Here is a 20274-nt window from a genome sequence, read left to right as displayed (position 1 = left end):
TGGTAGCTCTCCACCGGGCTCAGCAGGGAAGGGTGTGTGTATGGCTGGGAGGAACATCCCCAAGAATCCAAAACCAAGACGCGAGTCAGCTCTCAAAGACACCGCGCCCCCCCCCCCCCCCCCCCCCCCGTCCACCCGGAGCGCTGCTGCTCGTCTTCTCCCGGGGTGGGTGGTAGGAGGGTGCCGCTGGCCCATTTTTTATAGAGGGGAGGGGTCCTGATAGAATGTGCCATTGGCCACCCTCCTCGCTCTGCCCGGGTAAGCAGGAGACAGGTTAAAAACAGAAGCGCGACCGTTTCTTTATTAAATTATACAAAAAGGGGAGGGGAGGGGGGCAGCTGTGGGGCTCGGCCCCAACCCTGTTCCCACCCCGGCCTGGCGCTGTCTGAGAGAAGGGGATCTGAGGGAGACCCAGGGATCAGGCAGGGTAGGGATGGGCAGGATGTGAGGCTGGGATGCAGAGGTTAGGAAGGAGAGGCTCCCAGAGGAGGGTGGGGTTGGCTGCGGGGATGGAGGAAAAGGAGGGAGAGGGAGGGGGCCACTGGGGACCAGCTGGGGAGCTCAGATGGAGCAGGTCAGGAGGTGGAAGATGGCAGTGAGGATGGAGGGGGCAGTGTGTGGAGGGGCGGCATGAGAAGGCTGGGGAGAGGGAGGGCGGCAGCTCTGGCGCGGGGCCCAGAGCAGGGAGCCAGGTGAAGAGCGGCTGTGCTCGGCTGTCCCTACCCTCACCTCCAGGCCCCCGAGGGGCCTCCCACCCCCAGCCCACTGGCGCGGGGCTCATGCCGACGCCCCATTTTCTGTCTTCTGCCGCTTGGGATCCGCTTCATCCTGTGGAGAGGGAAAGAGCTGCGGTAGCCGTCACCTGGGAGAGGGACCGCCCTCTGTGCTGCTCCAGCTCCAGCCCCCGCCCTGCACCACCGGGATCTAGGTCCAAATCCAAAGGGCTCCCGGCCCTGCTGCATCCCTGACAGCCCCTCAGCCCACAACCCAGCCCAAACCTCCTCTTCGGCAGCTCTCTTCAGCGCGGGCCCTTCGTCCTCATCTTCTTCTTCTTCCTCATCTGAGGAGCCAGAAATGGGTCATTGGGGAAGGGCTGGAAGCTCCAGCAGAGACCCCCTGTGGCGGCCCTCAGCCCTGCTTCAGCTCTTCAAACCCACCCTGACGGTTCCTCTGAGCCCAGCCTTCCCTGCCCCTCCCCACCTTCCTCGTCTCCTTCATCCTCCTCCTCGCCGTCCTCGGCGGTCTCTTCTTCCTCCTCAGCTCCGTTCTCCTCCTCCTGCAGACAGGAGAGGGAGGTGTCAGGATGGCCCTGTGCCTCCACCCACCGTCCCCGCCAAGGGTAAGGGGCCTGAGGGCGGGGTGGCGAGGATGGGAGGGGTCGGGGAAAGGCGGGCCCCCAGGAAGGGAGCTGGGGGCACGGTGGGCAGGTGACCCCTCCGCACCTCCACCACTTCTTTCTTTCGCTCTTTCCGGCTTGCCTTCTCCTCCACCTTCTCTTTCTTCTCCTTTAGGTCCTGCAAGAGAGAGACAGGTCACCTTCCTCTCACCACAAACGATCTGCAGCCCTTAAGTCCCTCCAGGCCCGGTTCTCCCTCTGCAGTGACTTTAGAGGAGTGGGAGATGGAGAAAGTGGGCGGTGCAGCTTAGAGACTGAACAGAGGTCCTAGGGTCCTCACAGCCACAGAGGGGCTGAGACCAGACACCTTCCCCAAGACTCGAGGGAGGAGAAAAGTGATGAAGCCCGGGAAGAGGCAGCCAAGGTAAGCGCTCATCACCCCCACCAAGTTCTGCCCAACCTCACCGGCTGAAGAGTTCAGCTCAGCAAAGCAAATCCCCTCCATCTGCTCGCAGCCCTGATGCCCCACCCCCTCTGGAGGTCCCTCCTTTGCCTGCCCCCTCCCTCTGCCGGCCCTGCTCTGCCTTTTGTCTACCTCTGGGGCCTTTTCCTGAGTACTCTCTCCTGGGCATCCCTCCCAGCTTCCCTCTCAGCTGCGAAAGCCTTTGTTTCTGCCTTTGTGCCCCCCTAATCCTCAGGCTCGTACCTGGCCCAACGCTACAGGAATAGGAAGAGACCCTTTAGCACAACTCCCGGTGCCCCCTCTCACTTCTGCCCACTCCTGCCCCCAGGCAGTGCAGGTGGCTTCCTCCTCCTGACCACCCATGGTGCGTGCACCAGCACGGTGTGGGCCCTGGTGTGGTGTGTGCACCGGTGTGGCAGAAGGGTAGGAGTCACCGTTGCCAGGGGGGATGTAGGGGAAGTAGGGTAAGGGAAACGTGGAAGGGAAAGACTCTGGGACCTGGCAGACGAAGAGACAGACAAGGTCTATGTGGGCGGGATGGGAAAGTAGAGGGGAAGGTCCCTGTGTAGAGTCCCCTCCCTCCACACGGCCCCTCTGTCCTTCCCAAGACTCCAGCAGGCACACCTCTGATGTCTTGTCCTGATGTGATGTGGCCCAGGGAGGTGCTCACAAGAGTCCCCTCTCTCGGGACACCACACCGGCCCTTCCAATTGAGATTCCAGTCCTCTCTCTACCCCACCCCTTGGCAGGCACTGTGGTGTCTCTGTGTGATCGGATCGGATCTGGTGTTGGTGTGCAACTCTGTGTATCCGATTCCATGGGGATGGAAGTTTTCTGGGTGAGTAGATCACCCTGGGAGGGTGTGTCCTTTCTGGAACAGGGTTGGGACAGGAGAGAGGTTTGGTGCTGGGTGGTTGGCCTGGAGGGACGCTCAATTCCCTTCTCCCTTTATGGGGAGCGCAAAACGCTTGCCCCTCTCACTCCAGCTAGGTTTCTTCATGCCACTTCGCTGTCCTCATTTCTCTGCCACATGGTCGGTATGGCATTTCTACTACCTGGTGGGCTTTCCCCTACATCCTGGGCCTGGAGAGCCAGGGGATCGTCAGCTTCTCTCTGGGGGCCCCAGCACCAGGTCTGCACGGCCCTGGCCTGAGTTTCTCATCGGGGCTGATGGAGGAAAGGAGAGTGAGTGCCAGGGAGGGAGGGAGGCTACCAGAGGCCAAAGTCCAAGGGGCCGGGCCCTCTCCTCTCCTGTCTGGTCCTGTCCTTCTGGTCACTGTCCTTCCATGATCCCTTTTCCAGGAGGGTATGTGACCTAGGTCTTGTGCTAGGCAGCTCTCTGGCCTCATTTACTCAACACGGGCACACACACTGACACAGGCTGACACTGATTCACACGCACAGCTACAGAGGGGCGCCCACGCGATCCGGAGACACATGGCCCGGTGTTTGGGCATGCTGGCATACACTCTTGAGACAGCACAAGTGCCGAGCCACTCGGCACTCACAAAGCAGCCACACGGTTCCAGAACAGCTACGTCTCCACACGCACACATGTAACTGACACGGGCAGTCCCACACACTCGCTGGATTTCAGACATACAAAGACACCTACTCAGTGAAGTCACATGCCACCGCACAGCCCACCGGAGGGCCGCTCAGCACACCTTGTCAGATCTCACACGGAGTCCCTGTCTCCCACTGCCTCGAATCCCATTGGTTCCCCCTTTCACTTCACCGGCCTCCAGGAGACCTCTGTGACCTCCTCAGCAATCACCCCCCACCCAAGGTCGGGCTCCCAGCCCCCAAACCCTGGCCGAATTAATTTCCCCAAGCGACACTCAGCAGGTTCCCTAGGGAAATTAGAGAACGGCTGGAAGAGAGGCAAGGCCGAAGGGATGGGGCCAGGGAGGGAGCTGACGGGAGCAAGGGCAGCGCGATGCAATGCCATGCAATGCTGGGCCCCAGCTTTTTCGAAGGCTGTTCCCGACCCCCTTCTGGTTTTTAGGAATTCAAGATTCTTTAAGCGTGGGGGGAGACGCTGGAGGAGGGCTATGCAGACTAAGAGAGCTGAAGGCCAGTGGACGAAGGAGTGGATTCAGATGGAAGGAAAGGAGGGAAGGAGAAAACAGACAGAGGCAGTAGCTGTCGGAGGAGAGAAGCAAGAGTCGGTTGGGCCTCGAGGGGAGGGGCCGAGAGGAACAGCCTCCCTGGAGAGTCCTGTTTACACCGGAGGCTCTCAAACCGCTTAGCGGAGGAAAGGTGAGGTCAGACTGGAAGGGAAGACAGGGGACGGGGCGCCGGAGAGGGGCGCGGGGGAGGGGGCAGGGTAGATAAGACGCGCAGAGCTCCGACGGTCACCGGCCGGGGTGGAGGCGCGCGAGCCGGGGCCGGAGAGGGGTGGGGACGGCGCGGGGCCGGAGCGGCCAGGCCGGGAGCCGGGCGCACGGCTCTCGGGAAGCTAGAGGGCGCTGGCGCGAGCCGCGCGAAGCGGGGCAGGCAGCGCCAGGCTGGGGCGCGGGGGGAGGGCGGAGCGGGGTCCACCGGGACCCTGCACCCGGGCAAGCAGTTTGCGGCCGTCGGGGGCGACCTGGGGCGCACGACTGCGCGGAGCCCGGGGGGCGTGCGGAGGCCGGGCCGCCGCCGGCCCCGCCCGTACCTTGGCGCTCAACTCGGCCGCTGCCTCCACGCTCTTCTCCGACATGGTGCCGGGGCCGGGGCCGGGGCTGGCGGGGAGTCGGGGTCCCGGGGCCGGGACGGAAGGGCCCTGGACGGCGGAGGGTGGCCGCGGCCGGAACCTGGCGCGGTGGCGGCGGCGGCGGCGACAGCGGCAGCGGCGGCCGCTCGGCAAGCTGGGGCTCAGGAAGAGGCGGCAGAGGCGCGCGGGGTGGGGCGGGGGTGGGTCTGGAGCGGAGACCCGCAGGGCTGCGGCCGTCCGGAGGGCGGGCGGAAGGGCGGTGCGGGCGGTGGCCGGCGCGCTCCGGCCGCGGTCGCTCGGTCCTCGGCTCGCCGCCCCCGCACCCGCAGAGCTGCCGCCGACCAGCCGCTGCCGCCCCCGGCCAGGGAACCCGCTTATAAAGCGGCGCTGCCCGACGGGAGGGGCTTCCCAGGGGTGGGGCAGGCGGGAGCGGGGAGGAGAAGAGAGGGGAGGAGGATGAAAGCGGAGGTTGGAGAGGTGGGGATAGGAGGATGAAAGCGAGGGGAGGGAGCGCGCGAGAGGCGGGAGGGAGGACTACACCAGGAGGGGGAAATGGAGAGACTACGGTCGCGGCGAGAGGAGTGGGGCGAGGAGGTGGGAAGGGGTGGGGTTCCTGCGGGGAGGTACCTCTCCGAATCCCGACCTACTGCCGGCGAATGTGGAGTGTGTCTTTTGGGGGCGGGCTGGAGGGATGGCCTGGATCCTACAGACACCCCACCAATAGCCTCGAGATTTTTGCCAAGGGGTGGGGTGGGGGGGAAGCAGATGGAAAGGCCGGGCAGGTATTAGAGAAACCAAAAGCTTAAAGAGGAGGAAGAGGGCGGAAGCTACTTCCACATCTCGCTGGATTTCCCCTCTCCTGCGGCATCTACGTTCCCTGGGTGGCCTTGGGAGGGGTTGAGAGAGCAGAAAGGGCCGCCCACCCTTCGTCCTGCCCTAGGCTGACTTTTGTGACCCCTGCTGGGTTCCTCCCTTCCGGGCTCTCGCTTGTGATCTGAGGGGAGTCAGAGGCCTTCCAATCTCCTTTCCCCTTTTCCATCTTCGACCTTTCTTCTTTGCCCATCCCACCTCACTTTTCTTTGCCTGGTCCTTCTATCTTCATCCCTCCTCATGCATTTCTGTCTCACAACTCTCTTCTTCTGTCGCCCCTTCTCCACTTCTCACTTGCCCTCTTCTACCTTCCATCTCTGCCTTCCCTCTCTCTCCAGACAACACTGTTCTTGTCTCATCTGAGTCTGTCACCCGGCCCTATATCCTTAGCTGATTTTCCTCAGCTCCTCTTCATGTCCTTATTACCCACATTTTCCCTCTCTTGGTCTTTCTCTTTCCTCTGCTGCCATCTTCCCCAGCCTTCCTGGATGATATCTGCTTCCTTTGCAGGGGGTTCCAGCCCACACTGTTCCACACACCCTCAACTCCTCTCCTTCAGTCTCAGTATCTTTGGGTCATTTTGAGAAGCTTGGGGTTTCAGGAGGGGACAAGAGGCCTGGGGTGTGTAGCAAAGGTCAGGAAGGTGGATGGGATGGAAGGCTAGGGTTTGGGAAAATGTATCTTTGGTGTATGTGCACTCCTGTATTTGTCTATCATTAGTCTTCATCTTTTTATCATTTTCATTTTCTTTATAAAAAAAAGACATATCTGACCAATCATCACCATTTAGTCTTTGAGTGCTTAAATACCCCATCTTTTGGTCCCTTGGTGTCCACACCTCCTAATTTCTCTTTCGACTCTTCTATCAGTTTCTCAGTCTCTGTCTCCTCAGAAATCTTGGAGCCCCACCCAGGTTTCTCCTTGCCGACTTCTGTCCATCTTTCTCTGAGATCTTTCCATCTCTGTCTCTGTTTCTCTTGACATACTCGCTGATGTCTTTAGCGATCTCTGACCCTCTCTATCTCTGTACTCTCTTGCTTCATTTATCTCCCTCTCCCCCCTCCTCCCCCTTCCCCCCCCCAGTCTCCCTGTCTCGCTCCCTCCCCGTCAGTCTCTTTCCTCTCCCTCCCACCCTCCTTTCCTCTTCCCCCCTTCTCCACCTAGCAGCCCCGCCTGCTGTCTCGGACACCCTGCTGGGCTCTTACCCTGTTGCCCTGGTAACCGCCCCCCACTCCGGTCATCTCCACTCCCCTCCCCCCCTCCAATCACCGCCACCAACAACCTCCATCCACCTTCCTCCTATTTTTCCTGAGAGCCAATAGAAACTCTGTTGCCAGGTGGAATGCTCATTTGAATCAGCCAATCCAGGAGCCTAACTGCTTGCCCTGCCTTATATGGGGATTTGAGGAGGGCCACTCCCCCCACTCCAGCCCCACAGGGGACCAGCCCCTCCACTGTCCTTTATCCCCGCCCTGGAGAGAGCCTAGGACCCTCCCTCTCACCCTTTTATAAGGGTCTGGCTTCCCATTTCCCTAACTGGGACCACCGGGGTTAGTGTGGGCTGTGGGTTGGACTGTGGGCTGGGCCTGAGGGCCGGGGGTGGGAATGAGGTGTGATTAGGGAAGGGGAGGCGGAGGGAGCCGGGAATTTTGCCCAGGGAGGGGTGTCTGGGAGCGGAGGCAGCTGCAGTGGAAAATTCCAGGGAGATGGAGAGGCAGAGAATGGGAATCCTGCCCCAAGGCCCAAGGGAGAGCCTTGAGAATCTAAGAGTTTGGACACTAGGGTCCGCAGGGACCAAAGGAAAAAGTGGGAAGCAGGAGGCCTGGATCTAATTCCTTCCTGCATGGGAGAAGCACCCCTTAGCCCTCGCTCTCTGGTTGGACAACACATGTCTCCTGAAGTCTTGGCTTCCTAAGAAGAAAGCTACACACTTAGGGTGAATTTGGAAGGAGTGGGATGCTGAAAGCCCACCCCCTATTCCTTGGGGTTGGTCTCTGGGCCTCTGGGGCCAAGAGTGTTAAATGATGCCAGCCTGTGTTTACTACTTTCCAAAGAATGATTTCTGAGGCCTTGTGGAAGCTTGCCTATTCCTAGAGTTCTTTTAGTTTGCAATTCAACGGAGAATTTTCCACTGGTTGAATGGGGAAACCTGTGCCTTCTTACACATTTTCTGGAGGTGGGAAAAGGAAGGCCAGGTGAGAATAGGGGAGGCCCGAGCCCCCTGGAAACTTCTGACATCCCAGCAATTCCCTCACTACTCTGTAGAAGGTGTTCAACTCTATAACTATTTCCATCTCATTCTAAAGTGAATTCTTCCCCCTCTTCAGCTTCCTGGGTTTTTTCAGTTTGCCTCTTTATCTGATAGGTTAAGTGCTAAGGAAGGCGTTGTTAGCTATCATTCAAGGATGGGAGGACAGAAACCTGAAAGTTGGGCCTCTCCACTCCTCACTGTATTCTTCATCCCATTCCACTCCCAATGACCTCGTTTGCTATTCCTCATTTTTCCTTTGCTTTAAAAAAAAAAAATCCTTTCAAAACTCAAGACAGTAGAGAGTTGAGAGGAGATGGATTCCTAGACTTAGTTAGGCTGGACTCTGTCCAACAAAATTTTCTGTGATGACGGGAATGTTCTATACCTGCAGTTTCCAATACAGTGGCCACAAGCCACGTGTAGTCACTGAATACTTGAAATGTGGCTAGTGCAACTGAGGAACTGTGTTTTTTACTTTAATTTTAATGAAATTTATTTATTTATTTTTTGGCTGCGTTGGGTCTTCGTTGCTGGGTGCGGGCTACTCTTCCTTACGGTGTGTGGGCTTCTTATGGCGGTGGCTTCTCTTGTTGTAGAGCATGGGCTCTAGGCACGCGGGCTTCAGTAGTTGTGGCGCATGGGCTCAGTAGCTCATGGCATGTGGGATCTTCCAGGACCAGGGATCAAACCTTTGTCCTCTGCATTGGCAGGTGGATTCTGTGCCACCTGTGCCACCAGGGAAGTCCCTTATTTGTTTATTTTAAATAGAAGTCTACCTCATCCTTTTTTATTTTATTTTTTTTCTGTCATGCTGCACGGCCTGTGGGATCTTAGTTCCCTGACCAGGGATTGAACCCAGGCCACAGCAGTGAGAACGCTGAGTCCTAACCACTGGACTGCCAGGGAATTCCCAATTTTAATTCAATTTAAATAACCCTAGTGGCTACCATATTGGACAGCACCACTTCAGACCTTGGCCCTAAACTGCCTTTTCTTTTTCTATCTCGTCTCTTGTCTCCATCCCCAGTGTTCTGTACATGGAAAGTCAAAAGCAATTCTGGCTGCCGTGTTGGAAGGTCACCTGGGCCACTGTTGTCATGTACTTTACCACAGGTGCATGATTGCTCAGGATTTCCACATTTTCACAGATGAAACAGACAATGTGGCTGACCCAGAGTAGAGGAAAGTGAAAGTGAAAAGGCTAGGGGAGATGGTACCAGGAGTGACAGCTAGAGGCTTATTCTGCCCAGAAGGTAAAAGGCCGAGGGAGGACTTAATAATCTGGAGGAGGTTATTCAGTCAACGGTGCCAACTGAACCCATGCAGGTGGCTCAGGTCTCAGGGGTCCTGTTCTCACTCAGTCTCCCTAAGCGACTCCATCACGCACCTCCAATGGTACAAGTCCCACTGCCAACGCATACCTCAAACGCTGATGACTCTCAAACCCATATCTCCAGCGCCAGCTTCTCTCCTGAGTGCGAGTCATGACTCCAATTCCCTTCTGTCTTCTCTCCCTGGATCCTCCACAGCGCCTCAACCCGATGCCTTCCAACTGCAACTCCCCCATTTTTCTATTTCAGTTAAAGATCCCGTCCCCCACCCATTTATTCATGCCAAGGGGTCATCCGAGACGCCGCCTCTTCCTTTCTTCCCTAGATCCTTCACATTTCACTTTCTAAAGGTTCCTTGAGCACCCCCTCTTCTCTCCAAGCCCGGTCCTGCCCCTGCTCCAAGGGTCAACATCACTCACTGACTTTAAGCTTAATTAATTTGGGTTTTCAATCATGATTTAAGAGTTTTTGTATCTTCAGCACCTACTGCTGTACCTGGCATATTGTAGAAGCTCAAAAATGTTTGCTGAAATGCACAAACTGCTTTTCTACCTAAAATCTCACCTTCCGCTTGAAATGCTCTCCTGGCTGCCCTACCCCACCCCCCGAGCCACTCACTCCCTCTTCTGAACCACTTTTGCCCTTCTAATATACATCTTCCTATGGCGGCCTTCATCCCAGGATTATCATGGATTCCATGTTGGCAACCCTCGCTGGACTGTGAACCCGGCTGGGCAGAGACCGTGTCTTACTTGTCTTTTCATCTCCAGCACCTTGCACCGTGCCTGGCGTGTAGAAGGAGCTCCATAAATGTTTACTGACAGGAACTACCACACAGGCAGCGCACACTTCAATCCTTAAAGCCCACGTTAATCACGAGACATGCTGCCTCCTTGGGGAGGCCTTCTTGAAATGATCAACAGACAACAGGAAGTTCTTAAAACTCCACTGCTAATGCCAACCATTAACATTAGCATACCTGCCCAAGGTAGTCTAACATCTAATATCTTATGGTCGAACTAGGCATGGGATTCACGTATTCCTGTTGTGCTCCTCCTGCTTTGGGTGGCTAGCTTCTAAAGGGAAGACTGACCACTCAGTTATCTGGTGTAGCCTTGTGGTTAGGATCACAATTTCAGCCAGACACAATTTCCATATGTTCTCAAGCTAATCCTATATGCACACAGTACAGTGTGGCAAGCAGAATGGTCATTTATTTCTCATTCAGTTGCCCAGGTCAGAAAACCCTGGGGTTATTCTTTTTTTTTCTTCTTTTCCAGCCATGCCTTGCGGCTCTCAGAGATCTTACTTCCCTGACCAGGGATTGAACCCAGGGCCACAGCAGTGAAGGCGCCAAATCCTAACCACTGGACCACCAGGGAACTCCCTCTGGAGTCATTCTTGACTCTTCTCCCTTGTACTGCATCCAACCATCAGCAAATTGTTAACTCCATCTTCAAAACATACCTAGAATCTGACCATTTCTTGCCTCCACTGTTTCTAACCTACTCTAAGCCATCTGGATATGGCTACAGCATGCTAATAGGTCCTCCTGTTTCTGCTGTGGTCCCCCCAATGGTCTATTCTCCGTACAACAGCCAGAGTGGTCCTTTGTAGGTCTTACAAAGTCCCACGGGATCTGGCTTCCTTCTTGCTCTGTGCCTTGTTTCTCACTACGGCTCTTCCTTTCATTCACATCAGTCTAGGCACATTGGCTTCTTTGTTCCGTGAACACACTAAGCATACTTCTGCCTCAGGGCCTTTGCACTTGCTTTTTCCTCTGCCCAGAATGCCTTAACCCCAGTCTGCTTAAGAGTCACCTTATCAATGAGGCCATCCCTAGTCACCCTAACAAGCAACTACCACCTCCCAGCTGCTTGCCTGTCCCTCTACCCAACTTCCAACCTGCTTTATTTTTCTGTGTATCACTATATCTCCAGAGCCAGAAACAGTGCCTGACACAGTAGGCATTCAATAAATATTTGTTGAATGGATGTGAATATAAAACAAACTGAAAAGCTGGTTTTTAAAAACATGTTCCTGAGTCATTTTTCAATCTCACTCTGATCTGGTGTCCACTATACAACTCAGTCTCTCTACCTGGGGCAACTTAGTGCTAATTGTCAGGGTTTATCTCCCCCCCCCATACACATGCACATACGCATACACAAATCACACCCATTCACGTTGGCTCAGGCTGGAATCCAGTCTCCCCTAACTCCATCATCGCCCCATCCTCGCTCTGCTCCAATAGCCAACTGCCCTGGGATTGCTCCAGATGCGTGAGCTCACATCTAACAAGGGCCCCTTTTCTGTCCCAGCTCTACTCTCTCAAGGACTTCCTGACTTTGGCTCCATCAGATAAAGCAGTGAAGAGAAACCACTGTTTCTCTTCCTTCCCAACAATGCTTATCCCCTTTTGAGCTCAGCCTCACCCCTGGCAGGGCCCACCCTCCCTCCTACATCTTATCATCTACAGGAAACTCTGATGACTGAGGAATTTCTGTTCATCAGAATTCACTGGACAGAGACGTGAGAAAGGAAGGAAGGAGGGATAGAGGGAAGGAAGGAAGGAAGAAGGGGGGAGGGAGGGGGAAGGAAGGGATGGGAAGGTGACGGAGAAGGAAGACAGACACAAACTGTGTCTGGGTGACAGAAAGGTTACTTGTAAAATTACATTCCTTCAATTCCTGGAGTGGATGGCTGCCTATATGGTCCACCGCTGGGCACTCTGAAAATGAGCTCTGCATTTCCTCCTTCATCCCCATCTGTTCAAGGATCTCTTTTTTTAAAACAATTAATTATTTATTTATTTTGGGTGCACTGGGTCTTCGATGCTGCACGCGGGTTTCTCTAGTTGTGGCGAGCGGGGGCTACTCTTCCTTGTGGTGAGCGGGCTTCTCATTGCGGTGGCTTCTCCCGTTGCGGAGCACGGGCTCTAGACATGCGGGCTTCAGTAGCTATCGCACGTGGGCTCAGTAGTTGTGGCATGTGGGCTCAGTAGTTGTGGCTCACGGGGCTCTAGAGCACAGGCTCAGTAGTTGTGGCACATGGGCTTAGTTGCTCCGCGACATGTGGGATCTTCTCGGACCAGGGCTCGAACCCGTGTCCCCTGCATTGGCAGGCAGATTCTTAACCACTGCGCCACCAGGGAAGTCCCAAGGATCTCTTTTTAACCTGAGACAAAGCCCAGGTCATAGTTAGATGCTAAACTGTAATTTGTAAATATTCCTAGGAGAAGTAATTGATTTAAAATCATGCAAAGGTAAAAATGACTGATAAACCAGATTTTTTTCTTTAATTTCATTTTCTTGGCCACACCGTGTGGCATGCAGGATCTTAGTTCCCTGACAAGGGATCAAACCCGTGCCCCCTGCAGTGGAAGTGCAAAGTCTTAACCACTGGACCACCAGGGAAGTCCCTGATATCAGATTCTTAAGTCTTGGAAGGAAAAAGAGAAAGAGCTCTAGACGCCTAAAGGCAGTAGGTAGAGGATACAAGGTAATGGAAAAAGACCAAAGGAGGAGGCTAGAAGCTAAGCTGCATCTCCTAGGCATCTCTGCGGAAGGCTGGACATGAAATGAGGAGGGAGAGGCTGGAAGGTAAGGCCCACTCTTCCTTAAGTCTGGGCTGCAGAACTCTCCTGGGACAACTCTTGATCACGTGTCAAAATGCTTTTGTTTGGGAGCAAGAGGAAAAGGGGCACTTGCATGGCGGCATGTTTAGAGATAGAGCATCTGGAAGATAAAAGATTTTACTAAGTCTCTTCCCCAGAAGTATCAATGGAAAATACATTTTCTTATTTTTCTGTCTTTGGCTTTAACTTTGCCAGTCTGCCAGCTTCTAATTTCTCTCTGTTCCCCTCTGTCTCCACTATTGTGTTTTTCCTCTTTAATAATGATCAAGTCCAAAGAAACCTAAGAAGCCCCGCTCCCACCACCTTCTCCTGAGTCACCAGGGACCCCCTTCACCTCCTTCCCCAGGGAAGTGCTGGGGATGGGAACAAGCCTCTCTCATAGGCCCACAGATGTCAGGCCCGCTAACGTGGCTAGCGGCCAGTGTAAAGAACCAGGAGAGCTGGAGTCTGGAGGGGTCCGGTCTAAAGTCCACCCCGGACAGTCCAAATCCCCTGACACCCAGGGGGAGGGCCCTTCTCTCCATTTGGGCCAGATTTTATGCAAGACATTTAGTATGTCAAAGTGTCAGTCTTTGGCCTTCGAGTCGAGTCAGGTCTCCTGGGCCTGTCTGCAACTCTGCCCCTGGGTGAGCTTGGTTAATGGAGCGCTCCACCCCTTTCTTCTCCCAAACGTTAGACCCTTGACCTACCTACCTACTTGACTCGAGGCAAGAAAAGATCAGTGCGGACTGGGAGCCCCAGAGGATACAGGAGTTAGAGAAGAGAAAGCAGAGATTGGCATTAAACGAAAAGGTTTCAGAACTAGGGCCTCTCCCCAGTGTGACCCTCCACAGCAGGGTAACTGAGGGGGGGTCCGGGAGCCTCGCCAACGCCAGTTCCCAAGGGGCTGCACTTCTAGCCTGGCCGAAGAGCGCCATCTGGCGGCCGGTCCCCAACCTGGACTCTTTTTGCCCCAGCCTGAGTTCTCGAAGCCAGAGGAAGACCTGGGCAGAACTGTCACCTCCTCTCCTACGTCACTCCGAGGGCCCCGCCCCTACCTGGAACGCGCCTCCCCTCGAGGGGACTGGCCCTAGCGCCTCCCCCGTAGAACTGCCGCCCTTCCTCCCTCTTGGGATGAAAGCTTCCCGGGTAGAAATCTGCTTATTGCTCCCCCAGGGATCCGCCCCACCTCGTGGGGCCCGTGAGGAGCCTGCCCTCCCCCATGGGAATCTGCCCGCGTCCTCTTCCGTCTTCCTCCCCTCGCGGCGATGGACTCCTCTGCTCCTCCCCCACACCCTTACAGGGAGCCTCCTCCAGTCCACAGGACCCAAATCCAGGTTACTAACGAGGCCTCCCCTCCCCTGGTCCCGGAAGACTCCGCGAGTCCCTGCTCCGCTGCCCGGGAGCCAGCCTCGCGCACGCGCGCGCGAGCGCGCGCGCGCGCCACAAGCCCGCTCGTGGGCGGAGCTCCGCAGGCCCAAGGGGGTGGGCTGTCCCATCGTGACGTCACTTCCGCCCGGGCCTGGCCGGGGCTCGGGCTCAGTGGGCCGAGGAGGGGCACAGAGGTGGCAGCTGTGTGAGGAGACTGTTCGGGAGGCCGAGGAGCTCACGCCCGGACCAATCCCGCGTCCCGGGCCGCAAGCCCCGATCCTGCCGCGCACCGAGAGGCGAGACCGGCCGGATGGGCCGCTGAGTCCGGATCGGGGACCGGTGAGGCTCAAGCGGAGCGGGCAGCCGGTCCGGGGTGGGAGCGGCCCGTGGGGCTGCAGGGACCCCGGGAGCCTGGGTTGCGGGGAGGGGAGCGGGTCAAGCCTGCCTCCTGCTCGCCCGGCAGGGAGGCAGGGCCTGGGGGGGGTGCCGCCGCCAGGCGCGGAGGGGCCGGTGAGGCCCGCCCGGGGGAGGCCTGGCGGCGGCCCAGTGTGAGGAGGGAGCGGGGTGGGGGTCATTAATGCGGGCGGAGGGCCGGCACTTGGGATTCGCCTGCGGAAAGGTGGCGTCGGGGGAAGGGGAGTGTGCTTCTGGCCAGGGCTTTGGGAAGAGGATGGCTCTGAGTGGGGGAGGCAGAAAACAGGCTTGGAAAAATTTTCCATGGTCCTCCTTCGGGGAGAGGTTTGAAGAGCTGTGCTTTCCCTAGAGGGTGATGTTGAACACCTGCAGAAGGGTCTCCCTGGAGTTTGGGGGGCCAGTTCCAGTATTTGGAAAGGGACCATGCTCTGAGAGTCCCTGCCCTGAGCGGGTGTGCGAAAAGCCTGGCGCCTCCAACATTTGAGCCTCCACATCTTCACAGTGTGGAGCCCCCTGGAGCTAAAATCAGGATGTTCCGCTTCATGAGGGACGTGGAGCCTGAGGACCCCATGTTCCTGATGTGAGTATCCATCCCCTCCCCCTCCTACTCTGGAGCACGCATCCGCTCCACTTCAGGTCTCTGACTAGTTGAGCCAGACATCTGGGCTCTTCGCGGGCACTGATCACAACTTGGTGGCCACTCAGCCCCAGCTCAGACTTCGAGGGGAAATCTGTGCCACTGGTTCCCTATGGCTCTTTTCTTCGGGGGAGGGGCGGGTGGGAGGTACTGACTGCTGGTCCTTCTGCCACCCGCACCGTATACTCCCTGCACAGGGACCCCTTTGCCATTCACCGTCAGCACATGAACCGGATGTTGTCGGGTGGCTTTGGATACAGCCCCTTCCTCAGCATCACAGATGGCAACATGCCAGGGACCAGGCCTGCCAGCCGCAGGATGCAGGTAATGGTGCTGCAACAGACCTGAGACCCGAAAAAAGGTTGGAGCGTGGTCAGTAAAGTGCTTGATTTTTCTTGCACAATGGCCAACTTAGCAAGTAGGATGCCTTCTAGGAGTGGGGAAAGGGGTCTGGAAAAACAGGCTTTGTGATCCCCTTTTGAGAGGAGGATGGAAAAGCAACAGAGGCCATGGGCTTGGTTTGGGATGGTAATGAGATAGGATGTGGTCCCTAATTTCTGTTCCTTACGTCTTCCTGTAGGCTGGGGCTGTCTCCCCCTTCGGGATGCTGGGAATGGTGAGTCCTCATCTCCTTGCGTCCTTCCATCTCAGACATGCTTTATACCCTTAGATATTATTTCCAAATGTGCCTCTTTGGATAGCCTTATGGGTAACCCTAGAATCCTCGTGTAGTGTTCACAGAGCTCTGGGCCTGCTGTGTGCTGAGTCCTGGGAGTTCACGATGCTAACTTACTGGCTCCTGTACTTCTAGGAGCGGTACCCATTAGGAAGATATCATTGCCTGATATAATTGTTCTTTTGAGGAAGGATGTGCTGTTGAAAGGCCAACTAGAGATGGCTTGTAGAAGATTTTTCTACAGTTTCAGAACCAACCCCTTATAGGTTAGAATCCAGTGACATTGGCTTGCTTCCTAAAGGTAGGAGGAAATAGGGCAGCCAGGAGAAGGAACATGGGATCAGAGCAGCCACAGAGACTGAGGAGGAGGAGGGCAGCGGCATACAGGAGGAGAAGCGTGGAGAGAAGCACGCCTGTTCTGGTCCTGTTCACGAGGAGTGAGGAAGAGCAGCTGCTAGATGTGAAGGAAAGGGAGAGAGGGAACGTGTAGCTATGTAGCCCGTGGGAGCCTGAGCGCGCCCACCTCTGATCGTGGCCCTGCTTTCTGACTCTGTTTTCCGTCTCTTTGCTCCAGTCGGGCGGCTTCATGGACATGTTTGGGATGATGAACGACATGATTGGGAACATGGTGAGACTCTTGCCCTATCCCATCCCCTTCCCTGGCCCTGTTGCCAGTGATGGCTGGCAACACCTTGAGTCCCCAGTGGCGGGAGTGGGGAAGGGCGTACTTGTGGAGTGTGCAAGCTGGATAAGGCCACTGGACCCGGAGAGTGCGGGTTCCTGAGTGGGAAGCAGCAGTGCACCTTATGAAGCGTGCACTTAAGGCTCCATCTCTTCGGGTCCTTCTGGCGTGTTGTTGGACTCAGAGGAATTTGGGGGGTAATGATGAGTCCTGATGTTTTCACATTTTGTGAGAAAGATACGGGCAGGCACAGGCGGCCGAAGGGAGGGATCCCTTCCCCGGAGGCGAACCCCTCCCCACACAGCCCTGCTGTTCCCTTCCGTCCTCAGGAGCACATGACAGCTGCAGGTAACTGCCAGACCTTTTCATCCTCCACTGTCATCTCCTACTCCAATACGGGCGCCGGCGCGCCCAAGGTCTACCAAGAGACAGCAGAGATGCGCTCGGCCCCAGGCGGGGTGAGTTGGAGGGCTCCTCCTGTCCCAGAGGAGGCACGATCGGATGGCCCCCACAGAAATCCTGGCTGCTTTTTTCAGGATTGGGTCGCGGGCGGCCTTTCTGGGCTGGTGCAGCCGGGCTTTGGAAGGAGCCGCTGAGTGTGCCATGCTCTGCCTCCCCCCAGATCCGGGAGACTCGGAGGACTGTACGGGACTCGGACAGTGGGCTGGAGCAGATGTCCATTGGGCATCACATCCGAGACAGGGCTCACATCCTGCAGCGCTCCCGAAACCACCGCACGGGGGACCAGGAGGAGCGGCAGGACTATATCAACCTGGATGAGAGTAAGCCTCCCTTCCCGCCGCGCGGCCCGCCCGCTTCCCGGCCGCCGGCAGCCCCTGCCCCGGTCCCGTGAGCCGGGAGATAGCAGCTCTCTCTCCCTACCTCCGTAGATATTTCTTGCGCAAGGTTATGGTTGAGCCCCATGTTCTTAACTTACTCGGAGCTTTTTTGTCAGCTTAGGGCTAAGTCAGTGCCGGCAGCGTCCTCACCGTGCAAGGCAGACTTTGTCACCTAAGTCAGATACTGATAGTAATCTACCCGTCTCCATCTGGATCCGTTGTTTTAGTTCTTCTTACTTATTTCTTTGAAGTCGACACATATTTATTAAATATTTACAGTGTGCGTGGGATTGCACCAAGTAACTGAGTAATTATCCCATTCCTGACTGCCTCCATGCTGCCAGGAGCCCTGATTGCCTCCATTGCCTCCATGCTTCCAGGAGCCATGTTGAATCCAAAATTGCTAAATAAGTCGCTTCCCTTCCCCAGCACGTCCCCCCACACAGCCTTTCAGCCTTCGCCCTGGGTTTTGGTCGTGAGCCACCCCGGGTCTGCCCCGGGAAGCCAGGCGGTACACAGGTGTCGTGTGTGGTCTCCGTGTCCTCCCCAGGTGAGGCCGCCGCCTTTGATGATGAGTGGCGGAGGGAGACTTCCCGATACCGGCAGCAGCGCCCCCTGGAATTTCGGAGGCACGAGGCTTCTGGCGGTGGGGGGCGGAGGGCTGAGGGGCCTCCCCGCCTGGCCATCCAGGGACCCGAGGACTCCCCGTCTCGACAGTCCCGCCGCTATGACTGGTGAGGGCCCCGGGCCCTCGGCCTCTCGTGTAAGTACTGAGGGGGCTGAGGCCTCAGGCACGGGCAGGGGTGGGGAGCGTGTGGTACCCGGCCCTCAGGCTTGAGGCAGAAGCAGCCCACGTGTCCAGCAAACACCGCCTTTGACAGTCGAAGTTTTAGTTGGTACGGAAAGACAGAAGAGTGTCCTCACCGGAATAAGGGATGAGCCACCACCCCTGGCTTTTATATTTTGTCTTCCTTTTGACTTGTGCTCATCTCTTTTCCCCCTCCAGGTACGGGCTGAGAGGCTGAGAAATCATCCCCTGAAATAACTTTTCCTCTTCAACGCCCACTCCCAATTTAATATTAAATTAACAGGCCAGCTGGCTCCCACCTCTCCCTGGGGGTCTCAGCGAGAACCTTTCACTCCCCCTTTACCTACGTTTTCCTTCTTTAATCTCCTTACCATGATGACTCCACTTCTTCTGTATCCACTAACTTGATTTTTCACTTTGCTGCCCCATCTCTGAAACTCCTTCCCTTCCCCGTTCTACCCCTGCCATGCATCGAAGGGGCTTTTGGGGTGGGCTCTGGGTTTAGGGGCCTCAGTGACCCTGGATCTTTGCCCACCTCCTCCCCAGATTCCCCGCTGCAGGGGCCACAGCCCTGGTCCAGGGCTGTGTGTGGAGGGAAGAACCGGTTCCCAACCCAGTCTCCCTTCCCAGCCGCTACGCAACATAAAAATCTGCCCCACATCCTTCTCTGCCTTTATTTTTTGATTTGTGCAGCTTGTAACTAGGTGTTTATGGAATAAAGGAGAATGGAGAAAAGACCAAGTAGGATTCTGGCATTACTTTTTTTTTTTTTAACTTATTTTACTGAAATGCCGTTGATCTACAGTGCTGTGTCTGGCTTCACTTTTGCTCTTTTCCCTGTTCAATTTCAACCCTCCTGTCTCCTTCTGGTCACCTTACCTTCCCTCTCTCTCTGTGCATGGCCTTCTTAACTCAAGTTCAAGCCCAGCACCTCAGTGGTACCGCAGTGGGGCTGTCAGAGCTCTGGTGGGTGAGAAGCCGCAGCGGATGCGGCCAGGCTGGGCCGGGGGTGAGACCAGCGGCGGCTGTCCTGCCAGCTCCCTCGCTTTCACTGTACCTTCGTTCATCGGGGGGATCACGGGGCATACCTGTAGGCACCTGAGGAGCTTTCTGCCCCTTGTCCTTGGGCTTCTTTCTGGCCTGCACTGTGGGCGGGAGCACTTCGGGTGCAGAGCAGGAAGAAGCCCAGACAACCCCACGCGGGTCTTCAGAGGGGAGGAACTCGGGTCAGCAGCGTTCTTCAAAACCTCCAGCCCCAGTTGTTGAGAACTTGAGCCCGGGGAAGGAGACCAGGGAAGAAAACTAGCCTGGAACCTGAGCAGCATTGGACGGGCATGAGGCACTCAAATTTCTCAAGACGCTCCTCCCTGCTCGACCCGGCTCAGCAAATGGGTCGCTCTGTTCCTCCTGGGGACTCTTCAGTGATGGCAAGTGCTTGTGAGAGTCCGAGGGCGGTTTCTGCTTTATAAACATCTTCTGTCCTTGTCAGTGGGTAAATCAAAGGCAAAAACAGCCCGCTCGAGGCCCCAGGTCCTCTCAGGGAAGGGGATTTTCCCCACGTCCTTGATGGACAAACAGATTCAAGAGGATTTGTCCATCCTGATGATGTAGAAAGCATAAGGAGCAGAATATAGAAATCAGAAAGGGTCTGAGTATCTATAGAGTTTATTTCTGGGACATTTGAAAAAACTCACAGCCAAAGAGTTTCCAAGGGATAGATATTAACAGTCTTTGTAAACTATGACATCACACAAATGTTTATTTTTGAATTTTATATATATGTATATACACACACATATATGTCAATGTGTGTATCCATCTATTTATTTGTATTTATATATTTATGTTGTTGTTGTTATATGCCTTACCATTTTGACTTCTGTATAAGGTCAGAAGTCTGGCTCCATGGCGCAGCCTGGGGGGTAAGCATCAATCTATAGCAACTCTGAATATTAAAGATGGTTATATGTTATGTTGATCAAGTCGGAAGCTACTTTTCTGAAAAGGGGACTGTTTGATTTGCCTTTAGACCAAATTGAAGAATTCATGTATTAGAGCAGCTCTAACTCATGTTATGCTGCAATGAATTAAAGATAAATTTAAATTTTAAAAAAACAAAAGAGGATTTTTCTAGTCTCTCAACAAGCAGAGACGAAGGTGAGCTTGGCCAGCAGGCACCGACGTCCTATCCAGGGCAGGTACTGAGTCAGTAAACAGGCCACTAATGATGCTCCAACAGGGTCAACGGAACCAACCCAGTGGCTAAGAGAATCCAGGAATCC

General features: G+C 55.6%; 2 protein-coding genes across 3 annotated transcripts; one reads left to right on the top strand and one right to left on the bottom strand.

Annotated features, from left to right (window-relative positions):
• Nucleotides 1–274: 274 nt before the first annotated feature.
• On the bottom strand, nt 275–6373 carry PTMS (parathymosin). Of its 2 annotated transcripts, XM_029205339.1 has the most exons (5): nt 4459–6373; nt 1443–1514; nt 1201–1276; nt 999–1060; nt 275–828 (listed from the first exon to the last, which is right to left on the bottom strand). In XM_029205339.1, exons 1-5 carry the CDS (start codon nt 4501–4503, stop codon nt 778–780), a joined length of 306 nt encoding a protein of 101 aa, XP_029061172.1. In that variant the 5' UTR covers nt 4504–6373; the 3' UTR covers nt 275–777. The 2 variants fall into 2 exon arrangements, with proteins under 2 accessions (XP_029061172.1, XP_029061171.1); XM_029205338.1 differs by having other exon boundaries at nt 284–1060; nt 4459–5031.
• A 5714-nt stretch (nt 6374–12087) lies between these two features.
• Nucleotides 12088–18731, top strand: MLF2 (myeloid leukemia factor 2). The gene is made up of 10 exons (XM_029205337.1): nt 12088–12551; nt 13263–14275; nt 14853–14930; nt 15185–15311; nt 15568–15603; nt 16238–16291; nt 16675–16803; nt 16968–17127; nt 17735–17947; nt 18191–18731. Exons 3-9 carry the CDS (start codon nt 14881–14883, stop codon nt 17920–17922), a joined length of 744 nt encoding a protein of 247 aa, XP_029061170.1. The 5' UTR covers nt 12088–12551; nt 13263–14275; nt 14853–14880; the 3' UTR covers nt 17923–17947; nt 18191–18731.
• The last annotated feature ends 1543 nt before the right edge of the window (nt 18732–20274 follow it).

This window comes from Monodon monoceros, unplaced genomic scaffold (assembly GCF_005190385.1).
Source record: "Monodon monoceros isolate NGI ecotype Baffin Bay Population unplaced genomic scaffold, NGI_Narwhal_1 Super_Scaffold_6, whole genome shotgun sequence".
Classification (NCBI taxonomy): Eukaryota; Metazoa; Chordata; class Mammalia; order Artiodactyla; family Monodontidae; genus Monodon; species Monodon monoceros.
The sequence above is the reverse complement of the archived record's forward strand: the minus strand, read 5'-3'. Positions and strand labels throughout refer to the sequence as shown.

Coding starts and splice junctions, on each gene's coding strand:
- MLF2 (XM_029205337.1), top strand. CDS start 14,881: ATGTTCCGCTTCATGAGGGACGTGGAGCCTGAGGACCCCATGTTCCTG. Junction 14,931..15,184: donor GAGGACCCCATGTTCCTGAT/GTGAGTATCCAT, acceptor CTCCCTGCACAG/GGACCCCTTTGCCATTCACC. Junction 15,312..15,567: donor CTGCCAGCCGCAGGATGCAG/GTAATGGTGCTG, acceptor GTCTTCCTGTAG/GCTGGGGCTGTCTCCCCCTT.
- PTMS (XM_029205338.1), bottom strand. CDS start 4,503: ATGTCGGAGAAGAGCGTGGAGGCAGCGGCCGAGTTGAGCGCCAAG. Junction 1,515..4,458: donor CGGCCGAGTTGAGCGCCAAG/GTACGGGCGGGG, acceptor TCTCTCTTGCAG/GACCTAAAGGAGAAGAAAGA. Junction 1,061..1,200: donor GGATGAAGGAGACGAGGAAG/GTGGGGAGGGGC, acceptor CTGGCTCCTCAG/ATGAGGAAGAAGAAGAAGAT.